The 15,745-nt window shown below is 43.3% G+C and overlaps 1 protein-coding gene across 1 annotated transcript in view; it reads left to right on the forward strand.

Moving 5' to 3' along the window:
• The first annotated feature begins 1,467 nt into the window (after positions 1-1,467).
• ST8SIA1 (ST8 alpha-N-acetyl-neuraminide alpha-2,8-sialyltransferase 1) overlaps positions 1,468-15,745 on the forward strand; it is a 188,737-nt gene continuing 174,459 nt past the window's right edge. The window contains exon 1 of the mRNA XM_066354596.1: positions 1,468-1,703. Coding sequence (XP_066210693.1) covers positions 1,468-1,703 — 236 coding nt within the window. The remainder of the gene's footprint in view (positions 1,704-15,745) is intronic.

Here is a 15,745-nt window from a genome sequence, read left to right on the forward strand (position 1 = left end):
TCACGCTTGATGAGATGCTGAAACAAATGGAATAAGCAACCGCTAGGAGGTACCCAAGCTATGCGTCCGCCAACAAGACAAGCATAACAGTGGGTCCCTCCACTCCTCGGGTCCAGGCGGGTGGCGCCTTTCCAAGGTCAGGGTTGCGATGAACTAGTCCATGGAGCGAGAAAGACATCTAAGAACCACGGCCCTTTAAAAGCTGGAATTGGCCAACGCACCTCTAAGGCTTTGTCACGTCTGGAGGTCTGAGTGCTCGGGCACCAGCTGCCTACACATCTGGATGCAACAGCTCCTTTCCCTGCAGGGCGGAGGCGAGGCGGCGGACCCCGGTGTGCACGCACCTCCTCGTGCGCGCGCGTGCGGGCCCGTGAGCGTCGGTGTGTGTCTGTGTTTGTGCACGCGCGCGCGCACGGGTGTCTTGGAGCTGCGGCTCCGGGACCGGGTAATGCGGAAGGGAGCCCAGGAAGGTATAAATCTCCCCAGGCCTCCACGCGTCTCACTGCGGGTTAATGACCAACCAGGTAGAGACCAGGGTGACAGTTCCTGCAAGCTGGCTGCGGGTGCAGGAGTCAGGTTATCGGCTCGTCTCTGACATACTTGAGGGCTATATATATATATATTTTTTTTTTTTTGGGGGGTGTTATTTTTTAATATTTGCCTCAATCACCAGAGAGCAAGGGCGGAAGAGAGGGGCGCGCGCTCCAGGCGGGCTTCGCGTATCTGAACGGGTCGAAGAAGGCAATTTTGCGAGTGGGGGAGGGAGGGGACCTTCATTTCCACCAATCCTCGGGCGTTTGTCTGCGAAGTCCGGGACGCAGCGGAAGGCTGCGGCGCGCCGCTGAATTAACTGATGAGAGCGAGTTCTTTTCTTCTCCGGGAGGGGTGGGGAGCAAGGATCCTGGCGGACGAGGCGGGGAAGCCCGGGGCAGGATAGCGGTCCTGGGTCGCCGTGGAAATTTCCAAGGACTTGGCGCCGCGCAGAGCGCGCGTCTGGGGGTGCCTGGCGGCGCGGCAGCGCGGGAGGCGGGAAGAGGCGGCGAAGGGCACAGGAGCATCTCTCAGAAGGGGACGCCACGGGCCAAATGTCTGGGACGGAACCGACGGGCTCTTCAGATCCACGCCGAGGGCGACAGTGATGCTGCAGAGCCAGCCGGAGCGACTCTCCGCCGCCGCGCTCGCGGAGACCCCAGCGCCTTCTTCGGGGGAAGCGACCATGGCCACAGCTTGTGACTTGTCCCCCTGGCCACTTCCCTTAGAAAGAAATCCTTGAAAAAGTTGCATTTTAACAAAAATCCTTGCTCTGACCTTTGGAGTTCTGGGGGCCAAAGAAGCGTTTGAGCGAGTGCAAGCAAGAAAGCGAACGGTGTGTGTGCATGGGGGGCCGGCGGAGGGGGCACCCCCCACTGCCAGTTCGCAGAGCGTGCTGAGGCTCCGCTCTCCGCCCTCCGGGACCCTGGGGCTGCGATGAGCCCCTGCGGGCGGGCCCGACGACACGCGCCCAGGGGGGCCATGGCTGTACTGGCTTGGAAGTTCCCGCGGACCCGGCTGCCGATGGGAGCCAGTGCCCTCTGCGTCGTGGTCCTCTGTTGGCTCTACATCTTCCCTGTGTACCGGCTGCCCGACGAGAAGGAGATCGTGCAGGGGGTGCTGCAGCAGGGCACCGCGTGGAGACGGAACCAGACGGCGGCCAGACTTTTCAGGTACTCCTGCCCTCGCTGCACCTCCCCGCTCGTGTCCTTTTCTCCCAGTGCTCCAAGGACAGGGTCACCAGCGAGGACCACCTTGCAGAGGCATCCTTTTTATACAGTCTTTCTTGTCCTTCTTCTCTCTTTCCTTCCCATTCCCAACCTGGAGACTTTAGCCGGGAGCTCTTCCCACCTCTTACCCCAAGAGATGTGCAGACACCTGCTTTGTCCATGTAAAAAGCCTGCATGCATCTCTGCCCAAGCCTGAATTGTACTCGACGATTAGGCATAACTTGTGGGAAGCGGAACCCAAGCGAACTTTTGTTCCTTGAGCTCAATGAGAATTTATTTATTGGGCTGTGCAGACGTTTGAAGTTATAGAGAACTAGAAGCAGGTAGGTGATGTCTTAAAGAGGTTAGGTGAATGATTGGCAACATAAATCACTAATGAGGGAGTAATGGCCAAATCTTGGGCAGTGAAAATATGCACTCTCAGACAGCATCCGGTGGCATTGTGCAATGTGCCCATGACAAACACAGGGCACTTCCTGATGTCCTACTAAGAGCTGGGTACTGTGTAATGTTTATGTTGAAATCTCAACAACTTTCAAATAACAGATATTAACTGTCTTACTAACCACAAACTCAGACTTCAGGAGGAAGAGATACTTCCTCCCCAAGGTCATGTACCTTTGTAGTGTCCCTGCTAGGATTTTTATCACAAAAGCTCTCCAGTTCCCGGATCTTTCTCTTGGCTTAGCCTGGGGAAGCCTTCTGAAGGATGGGAGATTGCTTCAGGAAGGCACTCAAAATCTGAAAACAAACACAAAAACAAAACAACAACAACACTACAACCAGGTTGGGTACCAGAATTCGGAGGATCACTCAGAGATTGCAGTTTCCCTTCCTTTCTGGGAATTTCAGTGTAAGTGTCTAAAAATAAGTTCTTGACAGCAGGGGTTGTATGTGGATTGGAAGGAAGGCAGAGCTGCTTCCCCTTCCTTTCCTCTTCCCTGGGCATGTGGGGGACACACTGGCACTTCTGCCACTGCCAAGTGCTCCTTTGGCCTTCAGCCCCGGGGGCTGATGCTGCAGTGGGCTCTTCCTGCAATTGTAGTGGTCTGCATGGAAAGTGTTTTCCTTTGCTCTGCATGGGATCTTTCCAGCAGTGTATGTACAGGCAGGTGAGAGCCAATTTAAACATTTTTCCTTACTGTTACAAATGTTCAGAAACATCTATAAATTTAAAAAACCCAAAACTTTTAAAAACATATGGTTTCCCTCTTCATCTCAGGCCTGCTTTTGGAAAGAAGGTCAGTGATAATAGCCAATTCCTTCAGGGAAGGTTGCTGAGTTCTCCTTTAAACTGGGAGGGAAGACTTTCCTTTTCTCTCTCTTTAGAATCTTGTTCTCATGAAGTTTAAAATCACCCCACTCCCTTTAAAGAAATATAAGGGCTAGTCTTCCCTTTACAGTATTGATTGTTGGACTCAAAAGCACCCAAAAGGCATTGCATCCAGCAATTCTTTTCTCTAAAAAACAGAAAGCACTTTTATTTCAAGTAATATAAGGAAATGAGTTAAGAACTTCCTATTGGTTTGCAATGAAAGAGTCCTTTTTTTTGTTTTTTGTATAGGAGGAGGGATAATGAAGCTCTGTTAGAGAATACATTTCTTTTGGAGGACATAATCAACTGGAAAATGCTTCATATTCTGAGAAACACAGGCTGGTATTTTCTGAGACACATTTGCCTCTTGCTGTCTGCAGCCTGGAGTAATCGCCAGTGTGTTTGGCTGTCATTTGGTCTAGTCTCTATGTGCAGAGAATTGCTTATTGAAATGCATACACTGCACTGTAAAAGCTGCCTAGACACTTACCTCTCAGTAAGTGTCTCTAAAATGATAGGAGAGGCACCATTGCTTATTTAAAAGAGTTGGTGCTTCAGCATTGAAGCCTGAATTTTTAGACTGTGCATGACTAGATAAACAGCAGAGTATCTTTGGAAAGTTACTCTATCTCTTTGAGTCTTAGTTTCTTTATTTATAAATGGGATAATAACATCTATCTTGCAGGTTTGGTATAAGGTTTAAACAAACAAACAAATAAAACTGATAAAGGTCAGGCACACTTCTCAGTCAATGGTTTCTCGTCATTATTATAAATTATAATTTTCATTATATGTTATAACTTAAATAAGGACAGTTTGCCAGCCCATATGAGTTTGGAATGTTTCAGCTGCCAAATTTGTAGAGACACTTTACTGGTTCATATTCTGCCCACCTTCCCTGACATTTCTCAAACTTAAGCTAATAAACAGGGAAAAGGGGTTTAAAATGATAGCAAAATGTTAAGTTAAACATTTTCTTTTTACTTTCATGTTTATTAAAATTTATTTTTTAAAACCACCTGAATTGTTAGTATGCAAGTAGTATGTTAAATATTAGGCAGGTCAGACAGAAGACTTTCTTATGCTCAGGAGACCCTACTTTGGCAAACAGGTATCTGTGTTTTCCAGTTTGAAATATCTTCTGCACAAATACAAATGTATGTACACGAAAGTACAGTATGCATTTCTGTGTGGAGATATAGTCACATTTATTCATAACCATATATGATAATATATATATTATGTATACACACATATATATATATGTCCACATTCATATATGCATACATACAAATGCAGTCAATTGGCCAGTATTTAATGAGTGATTACTATATACCAGATATGAGTTAGGTACTGGAGGAATAGTAGTGAGTAAAATGAACAGATTGTGTCCTCTGAGAAAGCTTACCTACTGCTGGCAGAGGCTGAGGAAAACAAAAGAGTAAAGAAATATGATGATTTAAAGTACATTTAAAGGCTATGAGGACAAAAGAAAGCGCTACTATGTGTACGCACATGAGAATTTCAGATTCATTGGCCCTCTGTGCTTCCATTTACTTTTGTGATGTTCTTCCCCCAGCTCACAACTTGTGAAGTAGTGACTTTTCAGAGGGAACCTTAACAGACCTAATAGGGGAGGGCAACAAGAAAGTTACAAAGTTGCAAGAGCTTTGAATTAAATAGGAAATTTTCCTAACATCCTTGTAGCAATAGAAAAATGAAATCAATTGTCCTGTGGTAGAAACTTAAGAAAGTTTCTATGCTACTCTTGTTGCTTCTGATTGAGTAGTCAGGTGGTGTGGGGAAATGCCAAATTGAAGTGGCTCTTCTGGTTTTATCCTTTTTGTTTGCTTCTCAAAAGTAAACTTCAGTGCAGAATTCATGTGCAAGGCTTCATCCTTGCACCTGACATGGTCTCAACAAAAAAAACAACAGCAGCAAATTATTTGGCACTTATCGCTTATAAGTGCTAGTAAGTGCTATCGCTTGTAAAGCACTATGCTAAGTGCTTTAAATGTATTGTCTCATTTATTTCTAAGGACTATCTATAAGTGAATACATTATACGTTTATAAAGATGAACACATGCTAATCCCTGTAATCAAGATATTTGCTATAATCCCACAGGGCCAGCATATATGTATACAATTAACTAACCAGCAGGAAATAGGGCCACCGAAAATAAGCAACACAGTGGAGAGAAGAACTTTGGGACTTGGGAGCTGCAGAACATGGTTGAAATTCTAGATGTATTTCTGTCACATGTGACCATTGGTCAGTTCAAGTTCAGAGCTTCAGTTTCCCCATGTATAAAATGGGGTTTGTATTAATTTTGTACAAGTTTGTAGTGAAAATTACATGATAATATACAGAAAGCACCTAGAATGATGCTAGCCATGTACTTCTGTTTAGTATATGGTTGTTATAACAATAGAAACACACTAACCCTTGAAAGATGGCAAGGTGGATTAGTAGTAGGAGGTGAGGGCAGAAGGATACTCCAGGCAAAGACAGTAGCAAAGGCCAAAGCTGGGAGGAGTGGAAGTCTCTGGTGTGCTTCCTGTGTGCAAAGTTAGTAAGTGGTCCATGGAGAACATAGTATAAAGGTAGACTGGAAGGTAGGTGGAAGCCAGGTCACAATCTCTGAATGGGCTTGAAGTGTAGCTCACGGTGAAGGGGGTCTAATATTTGATGATGGAAGAAGATCTGAATTTGGGAGTTAAATGCCCAATGCAATATACAGATGATTTGTAGAGTTGTGCACTTGAAACCTATATAATTTTATTAACCAATGTCACTCCAATAAATTTAATAAAAAGTAAACAAACAAAAATTGCCAATCCCTTACTTTACACCAGGTACTATAGTAATCCATTAAATACAGTATTTCACTTAAAAAAAAACAAAGAACAAACATCAAGTATCCAAGGACACTGACTGTGTGCCAGCAATCAGCAGAGATGGAACATCACTGTTATTGGTATAGCTGGGGACAGTGGTAACACACCAAAATACTTTGAAAATGCTGTCTATTTACTGTTTCTGGTCCCGAATTCTGAATGAAATAGTAAGCAGTTCTAGCTTTAAGTGGCTTTTCTTCTGTCCCTATTTTTGAATCTATGGCTGCAGAAGCCTCGGGTTTGTCCATGGCTGTCCTGGTGGCCACAGAGGGCACTGGGGGTGGAGGGGATGAGGTGCAGCTGCAGTGGTCTAGCTCTATGGGATGTGTAAATTTTATATGTGTTAAGTGTTAAGTTAGGGGATTTGTGGAATTCACTTTAAAATTAGTTCAAAAAATAGATGGCCTAATAAGTTGTGATGTTTGAGAAAATAAGCTTCAATTATGTTGCAGATGTACAAGTGTGAAAAACATTTCATTAACAATAACCACAATAACAAAAGTAAATCACTGATATTTATTGGACACAAAATGGGCCTGACTTGGTTCTTAGTTCTTATATTTGTTATCTTTTGTTCCCATAGCTACTTAATAAAGTAGCTATTGGTATGTTCTTTGTTTCACAGATAAGGAAATAAAGGCCCAGTGAGATCTTTTAACAAAATGATAGGGTTGGCTTTCTAACCCAGGAAGACTGTTTGATTCGAAGCCTTGTGCTCTTTCTCTGGTAATGTTGGATGAATGAAGCTTTGCTGTGTATATCTCTCATGACTTGGCCATGATTACTTCTCCAAGGCCATCTTTCATCAGTTTTCCTCTTTATGCTTCAGTAATATTGCTAGGGTTCTAGTTCCTGAAATCAGCCAGGATGTGTTGTTTTTTTGTGTGTGTCATTTCTTCTGCCTGGAATGTTTTCTTTCAAGGCCACATTTCCCGCTCTTCACCTAGCCAATTCTTACCCATATTGTTTTTTGACCGTGCAATGTAGTGGTTAGGAGCAAAGTTTCTCATATTAGTTAGCTGTGCTCAAATCCTTATTCCACCTTGTGTTCTTCATCAAGTTGGTCCTCATTGTCCATTTTCTCTTCTGTAAAGTATGACTTCCTGTAGGATTGTTGTGGGCATTAGAATAGGTAATGTGTTGAAAATGCTTAGAACTGTTTCTGGCATGTAATTAGAGCTTAACTCATGTTACCTCTCAAAGCAACCTCCCTCACTCTTTTCTTCCTCCCTAGCCTGTGTTAGGAGCTTCTCCCTTTTTTTATTTTTAAATTTTAATACTTTGTACAGATTATTGTATTTCTTTTATTTATTCAAATTGTTTACTAGTAGGTGTCTACCACTATTACCATAGAAGATACTGGAACTACAAAAGTGAACTTAACAGACTCCTTACTTTCTTGAAAGTAGCAAGGGGACACATCATGAACAGCAAATTATACAAATAGCTAATATCTGCTAGTGATAGGTGCATTTTTCATGCTGTATTAGAAGTACCAGTTTGTCTGCCTTTTCTGTTGATTCATTCATATTTGCATTACCAGAGCTGAGCACGGTCCTCGGCACACTAATTTTTGTTGAATTACTGTGTGAATGAACATTTTAAAGATGTGTGGGACCAGATAGCCAATTAATCAGTCAAACAATACTTGAAGAGATCCAGCACTCTGCTTGGTCATGTGGAGATCAAAGTGGTAAATAGCATCTTCTCTGTTATAAAAGTTCTTAACTTTTAGAGCACCATTTCCTAGTCTCAGTACTACTAACATTTGGGGTGGGATAATTCTTTGTTGTGAAGGGATGTTCTGTACATTGTAGGATGTTTGGCACATCCATGGCTTCTGTCCAAAAAACAAAACAACCACATATGTCTCCAGACTTAGCAAAATGTCTCCTGGTGGTGGTGGTGGGGGGGGCAAAACTGCCCCCAGCTGAGTACCACTGCTTTAGAAGAACAAAACAGAGCCAGTTGACAGGATTTAAAAAAACTTCAAAATATCAGGCAATTAAGAGATAAATTTGGAAATTACAAACTATCAGTGCTTTGACTACTGGAAGAGTGAATGAATTGTACTTTGATAGATGGCCAGCTCTCTGTTAAGGAGGGATAGGGAGAAGGGATGCATTTTGAGAGATTTACTATAAGCAGCTCTCTTTTGAAAGCTTATGTGAAAGCTGGATAAGGTTCTCAGCAGTGCCCTCCTTAGACCGTGGCAGGAGGAGCCCAGGCTCTGTGCTCCAGTTTTGGAGGGCCTCACACTGCTCTTCCTGTGGTTTCTTTCCTTCTTAAGAGGGCAAGGCATCAATGGGGTCTTTGTATATCTTGGAATTTCCTGCCCAAAAGACCCAAGCCCACTTTCACAGCCTGTATGGGGCATCTCCCCCATCCCTCATCCTCAGGGTGGCTTGTCCGTCTGCTATGTGTACTCCTAGGGTCAAGGGATGGCCAACGAATAGCTCCTTGTGGGAAAAGGACAACGTGCAAGGAGCTTAGATATGAGATTGGGGAGCACATATACACGAGGAGGGTCTCTCCTCATGTGCCATGTTTAGTACCAAACATCTAGAGTCTAAGAAGCCTAAATATGAACTTGGGATTCCAGGTTGTTATGCAGGTAATTTGTCCAGGGAAAAGGATAGGGGAATGGAATACAGTTTTTGTTTGTTGATTTGATTGTAGCTTTAAAATATACAGGTACATTTGTATTTTTGTCCTTTGCCTTGCAAATGGGAGTTTTTGTTTTCGTTTTTAATTTTGGAGCCTGTCACTTTTCATTTCAGAGAGCAGAATTTAGGAAGTTAATTGGATCAATTGAATAATTATGTATGTTAGTGTAGAGTATGGCCAGTTTGTCTTTTGACGAAGTTGGCAATCATCTTGGAAGTGATGCTGACAATATATCGTTAATGCAGCCCCTTTCAATATAGTTGATAGTTATCAATTGAGAACAGTTTTTAAGTTTTCATTCCATTTTGGCTCTATTGGGAGCTGCATGGCCTTGGGCAAGTTGCTTAACCATCTCTGCTTTGTTTTGTCACCTGAAAAATGGTATAATATGTAAACCCACTTGATAGGGTTATGATGAGCATTAAGTGAGATGATGAGTGTGGACTCCATAGACATCTACACTGACGGGGTAGATGACAGGGTGCTTGTTCCCACCTAGAAAGAGTCCGGACTTTTGAGCCTCGGAGAATCAGATTTTGATCCTGGCTCTGTCATTTATTACTTTGTGACCTTGGCAAATTTTACTTGGTCTTTCCGAGCCCTAGATGTGGGTTGTATTACTTACCTTGAGAGGATTAGGTGCTGAATAATTGCCAATTATTAAGCCATAATGATGAGCAAAGCTGCTTCCTGGGACATATCCTGTACCTATTACTTGTACTTTCATTAATGGAACATATAACAATGAAATGTGACCTTATGACACATCATCTTCTTCCACAGTGTTATACTAAGGATGTTATAAAATGGCCAGCAGAGTTCTAAGGAAGATAGCAGAGCCCAGCCATAAATCACCTATTCATTCATTCATTCATTCATTCATCCACATTTACTGTGCTTATTATGTGCCAGTTAGGTGCTGGGATACAGTGATGAAAGTAGAGCATGTTTCCTGATTTTATAAAATTTACAGTCTAGCCTAGGGTCATTAATTAAGTCAGTAAGGAATTGAGTAGTGTTCCAAGGTTTATAGTTTGTCTATTTTGGATAATTATGCTGAGTTTCAAAGCTATTGATTTTCCCCTTCTGTCGGACTGTCTTGCAGCTAAGGCATTGTGTGAGGGGAATAGCCAAGACCACGAGAGCTGTGTCATTCCTTTAATTAGGTGCCAGGAAGAAGCTGAAATGAATTCAGAGCTACACGTTCTCCATTATTCAGGGCTTAGGTAACAGACTACATTATCAGAGATTATCAAGTGAGTGTAATAAGGAAGCACTTTTTAAAAAAAAAAAACACAAAGTGCCTGTTTCAATTATTGATATAGCAAATATACATGATTTTATGTTCCCTATGTTTATTTAAAAATTTATAGAGTTTATTATTTGTCTTATTTTGGAAGTAATAGATACTGTAGAAAATTTTAAATGTAGTAAAAAGGACAAAAAGCCACTCATAATTTCAGCCCTCAGAAGTATTCATGGTGAACACTGTTTCTTTTGTGCAGATTTGTTTTAGTAATCTGTATTACTAAATTATGTGTGTTTTGCATATCCTCTTTTAGTCACTCAGTGTTATATCTTTAATGTTTTCTCATATAGTTAAGCAATTTTTAACTTTCAAGTTTATGATAAAATAGCTTTATGATCTTTATTTTGGAAAAAGAATATTTACAGTAAATTAAAGAAATATTACTATATTGGTACAAATAACTTTCTTTAAAAAGGTCCTTAACCTTGGCTGGGTGGCTCAATGGATAAAGTGTTGACCCAATGCATCAGAGGTTGTAGGTAGGACCCTGGGTCAGGGCATGTAATAGAAGCAATCAGTGAGTACACAACTAAGTGAAACAATGAGTTGCAGCTTCTCTCTCCCTCTCTCATCAGTGGAAAAATTTTAAAAAACATCCTTAAAAAGGATATTGTAATTTGCATGTTAGATTTTTTTCTTAAAAATTTTTTCTATTTATATTTGGTAGATACTAAACATGGGAAATCAAAAGCCTCTGTAAAGAGTTGTACTTTCTCCAGCCTGACTGGTGGTGGCTAAGTGAATAAAACATTGACCCAGAATGCTGAGGTTGCCGACTCAAAACTCCGAGGTTGCTGACTCTGAGCATGGGCTTGTCAGCGTGGAGTCTCTGGCATGAGCTGGCGTGAGTCGGGGGATCATCCACACGAAGGGTTGGAACCTATGGCTCGCGAGCCAGATGTGCCTCTTTTGATGGCTGCATCTGGCTTGCAGACAAATCTTTAAAAAAAAAAATAACGTTAAAAATATAAAACATTCTCATGTATTACAATCCATTCATTTTCTACCGCTCATGTTCATAGTTAAGGGTGGCTGGAGCCAATCACAGCTGTTCTCCAGGACAACAACAAATTTTTATTGGATAATGCATAATGTACATGGCTCTCACGGAATTACATTTTAAAATATGTGGCGTTCATGGCTCTCTCAGTCAAAAAGGTTCCCAGCCCCTGGTCCACACAATCCCAAAGCTCACCAGCATGAGCCTGAAGGTGGCTGGCATGAAAAGCCCAAGGCTGCTGGCTTGAGCAAGTGGACCCTGGCTCTGATCTGGTCAAGGCATGTACAATAAATGATCAAAGTACAACTAAAGTGAAAACAACTATGAGCTGATGCTTCTTTTTTTTTTTTTTTGTATTTTTCTGAAGTTGGAAACGGGGAGGCAGTCAGACAGATTCCCGCATGCACCTGACCGGGGTGCGCCCGACCAGGTTCCACCCGGCATGCCCACCAGGAGGTGATGCTCTGCCCATCTGGGGCATCGCTCTGTTGCAATAGAGCCATTCTAGCACCTGAGGCAGAGGCCACAGAGCCATCCTCAACGCCCGGGCAAACTTTGCTCCAGTGGAGCCTTGGCTGAGGGAGGGGAAGAGAGAGGCGGAGAGGAAGGAGAGGGGGAGGGGTGGAGAAGCAGATGGGCGCTTCTCTTGTGTGCCCTGGCCAGCAATCGAACCCAGGACTCGTGCACGCCAGGCCAACGCTCTACCACTGAGCTAACTGGCCAGGGCTGAGCTGATGCTTCTCACTCTCTCTCCTACATCTCTCTCAGAAAGCAATCAATGCATAACTACAGTGAAAGCAACTGCAAGTTGATGCTTCTCACCATCTATCTCCCTTTTTATTATTCCAAAGAAAACATGTCCAGGTTATCTTGTCCCTCCCATTTGTAAAATGGCTGACATTTAATCACCTAAAGACAAACATTGCTGATACTTTGGTATATATTTTTCTGGACCATTCCATGCCTTTGTGTGGATGTATATAAAACAAAAAATATAGTAAATTCAACAGCACATCCTTTTCAATGGCTGCAAGATTTTTATTAGGATAGTTAGTAATATATTTAATCCACTGTTACTCGGTATTTGTGTTGTTGCAATTTTTCACCTTTATAAATAATGGTGTGATGAACATCTTTGTGTATATACCTTAAATGTTTATTTTCTTAGCATACATTTCTAAAAAGTAGTTTCTTGACATTTTTTTTTTCTACCATCAATTCTTAAAACTGGTTTCTCTTTGTTCATAGAAAATCTTTGAGTTTGGTTAAGGACAGATATGAGGTTTTCTTTATTTGTGTGAATAGTGATTATTGCATATATAACAGACATACATGATTGTTAACATTAAGTGATAAAATTCTCCTTTAGAAATTTTCAAGAGGCCAAAGCCAGTAAGAACTATTCCTGTAAAACTGGGTACTTATAGTGACAATGTTCCCTCGTTGAATGTTGCGAAGACCTAGTGATGAGGCATGTACTTGGAAGACTGGAACAATGGCCTTTGTCTGCATGGTTATCCTCTCCACTAGCATGATGTTTAATCTACATTTAAAAAGCAATGCCTTTGTGGGACCATTTGCATCATTTTTCTAGGACTTTGGTACTTAAATGCAACTGCAATTTAAAAAGAAAAATAAACTTCTGCTTCACCATAAAGTAGAGATTTCAAGGAAAAAGAAAACTGTCTTAAATAAAACAGTTGATTCTGCTTGGAGCTATTTTCCTTTTTACTGTAATTAAAAATCTTGGGGTTGAGTGTGGAGCAGATCAAACTGACCTTGGTGGAGGGTGAGGGTGTGGTAAAAAGCATGAAACTCCCATGGTGGTATTTTGTTGGGTTGGTTTTCGAAGGTAGAGTGTTGGTGGTTGTGTTGACATTGGCCTTTGTCATCTCTACCTTGTGTCTTTCTCCTCCCTTGCATCTGGTTTAGATCCCTCATCAAAGTCTTACTAAGTGTCTAATAAATATTTGTTATATGAATAAAAACATTAGATTGTCTGAAAGGCCTGTAGACAGCTGTCTGAGCACCTTGCAGGGGTAATTTTATTTGTTGGCTACTAGTAAGACTATGTTCACTACCAATTCATTTATTCACTCCTCCATTCATTCCTTTGTTTAACAAATATCACAAATATCTCATTAATGCCTTTTATGTGCTGGGCACTGGTGCTAGGTGTAGTTAGCCAGGAGGCCTTCCCGATAGAAAATATAAGCACACAGCATTCGCTATTTATAGCAGCAGCTGTAGTCTCTGAAAAGTCTCTCAACTCCTTTTTTTTTTTTTTTTGTATTTTTCTGAAGCTGGAAATAGGGAGAGACAGTCAGACAGACTCCCGCATGCGCCCGACTGGGATCCACCCGGCACGCCCACCAGGGGCGACGCTCTGCCCACCAGGGGGCGATGCTCTGCCCCTCCGGGGCGTCGCTCTGCCGCGACCAGAGCCACTCTAGTGCCTGGGGCAGAGGCCAAGGAGCCATCCCCAGCGCACGGGCCATCTTTGCTCCAGTGGAGCCTTGGCTGCGGGAGGGGAAGAGAGAGAGAGGAAGGAGGGGGTGGGGGTGGAGAAGCAAATGGGCGCTTCTCCTATGTGCCCTGGCCGGGAATCGAACCCCGGTCCCCCGCACGCCAGGCCGACGCTCTACCGCTGAGCCAACCGGCCAGGGCCTCAACTCCTTTTTATGGAGGAAAAACAAGCCAAAGTTTAACTTCACTTACAGGATTTAGCTGTGAATGTGTGCATTTGGTACAGTCCAGAGAGTCCCAAAGCGCCTCTGGTCCTTTCAACGTTTGGTCTCCATTGTGACTGAGTCCGGGGGCCTTCATGCAGTTCAGTGACTTTGGTTAACCTGTGCAACATGTGAAATGTTAGAGAGGTAAAGCCCTTGAAAAGACGGCTAAAAGTTACATGAGTCCATGGGGGAAAGCAAAGCTCAGTTACCAGTAGAATAAAAGAGACCAAAGGCGGGCTGGCTTGGATGGAGATTGCTGACTTAGCACCAGACCGGCGCTCCACTGGGCTGACTGCCATAATACACTGAAGAGAAGGAGTGGGAGCTCACCAGGACGAGGAGGGGCAGGAGAGAGGACATGGGCACTGTGGATTGGGGTAAAAACGCAAAGTCATTTTATTTTTTCTTAATAACTGCTCCAACTATGCCTTGCCAAGTCTACCTCCCATCACCCATCCCTACTCCAGTTTGCTGACTCTAATGGATCTCTGATCAACTTGGCAGATGTTGTCAATTTGTATCCACCTTGATTATTGGGACAGTTTTATTCTGGTATTTAGCTCAGTTTTCTTGATTTTAAAGCATAGCGAAAATTGGGTCTGCTTGCTTCGGCACCACCTGAGCCTGCAGCGCTCCGAGTGGCGAGGGGCGGTGTGGAGAAGGGGCAGTCCCCATTGTGAGCCCCACGTGGAAGCTGCTGCTTCCCCAGCAGGCGCAGAGGACGTGAATCTTCCTAGACCTTTCTCTTGGTGATTGCAGCTTCTCAGGTGCATGGCAACAGGGTGCCCATGTCGTATAAGAGCCAACTTTTCTTGGTTTCTTAGCCTGGCGGGAAGGCTTATAAAGCAGAGTATTGGTAAACCCACCATCTTTGCCAGGTCAGAGGGATTCCTACTACCCACTCCTCTCCACCTCACTATCTCTTTCCACTCAGTTCTCCTTTCTAAATAACGCAGGGGCAGCACAGTACATGACCCAAGAATAAAATGCTCATGAGAATAATGGTCTTTACAACTGATTGTTTTGGAACTTCCCCCACACCACCTCCCCCTTGTTGGAAGGAAAAGAAAGCGGTTGCCTCTGGTCTCAGTGAAGGTGAACAGAGAGAACCTCACCCCCAGGGTTACTGACATCTCCCCATCCTTTTCAAGTATGAATCACCTGCGTGTTGGCAGGATAGATTTTTCAGGTCTGTTACTGTTACCTGTAGAGAGATGGCTGGCTCTGACTTCTGGCAACTTTCTAAACTTAAAAAATGGGATACTTGATAACACATTGGTCTCTGTTTTATTCTTGACCATAATTCCAAGATATAAGGGGAAAAAATCCTCACATTTTGTAATACTTATCAGCTGGATGAGTTTTGGACCCTTAAAAAACTCAGTCAGTGTACACTGTTTCTTGAAGTGTCTATCCCTTTAGGCCCTAGAAATAGCAAAATGCTCAGCTGGTTCAGTTCACTTTCATATTGAGCAGGTGTTCAAGGTTCCTCATCATAAAAAGGCATCCAAGTCTCCCACCCCCTATCTTGTGGGTTTAGCACAAATGTCTTCATTGTGCCTTGCCATTAGAGTCACTCTTCTTCTACAGATAGTTTCTCATTTCCTTGTTTTCCTGCTCAGGAAGCTTGGGGGCAAACCAACAGGTACTGGCTAAGCAGAGCCTAGCTGGGAGATGACATTCATCTGGCCAGGTATCCTCAGTCCTGATTCTTTCGGGTGTTCCCTCTTTTTTTGGGGAAGGGAAGAATCCCCACTTCTCAACAGGTTCCTGTCTCTCCCAATTTTTCCTTATTTGTTGATGAGGATTGAGGACTGGTCATGGTGGTGGGACTGGATCACTAATCCAAGTCCTGATGGAGGGCTGGCCACATATCCAATGGCTCTTTCAACTCAATATATGGGCTACTTAGGGCCCTGGCTCTATAGCTCATTTGGTTAGAGCATCATCTTGACAGGTCAAGGTTGCAGGTTCAGTCCCTGGTCAGGGCACATACAAGAATCAACCAATGAGGGCATGAATAGGTGGAACAACTAATTGATATTTCTCTCTGTGTCTCTGTC

The sequence above is a fragment of the Saccopteryx leptura genome, chromosome 1 (genome assembly GCF_036850995.1).
Source record: "Saccopteryx leptura isolate mSacLep1 chromosome 1, mSacLep1_pri_phased_curated, whole genome shotgun sequence".
NCBI classification, from domain to species: Eukaryota; Metazoa; Chordata; class Mammalia; order Chiroptera; family Emballonuridae; genus Saccopteryx; species Saccopteryx leptura.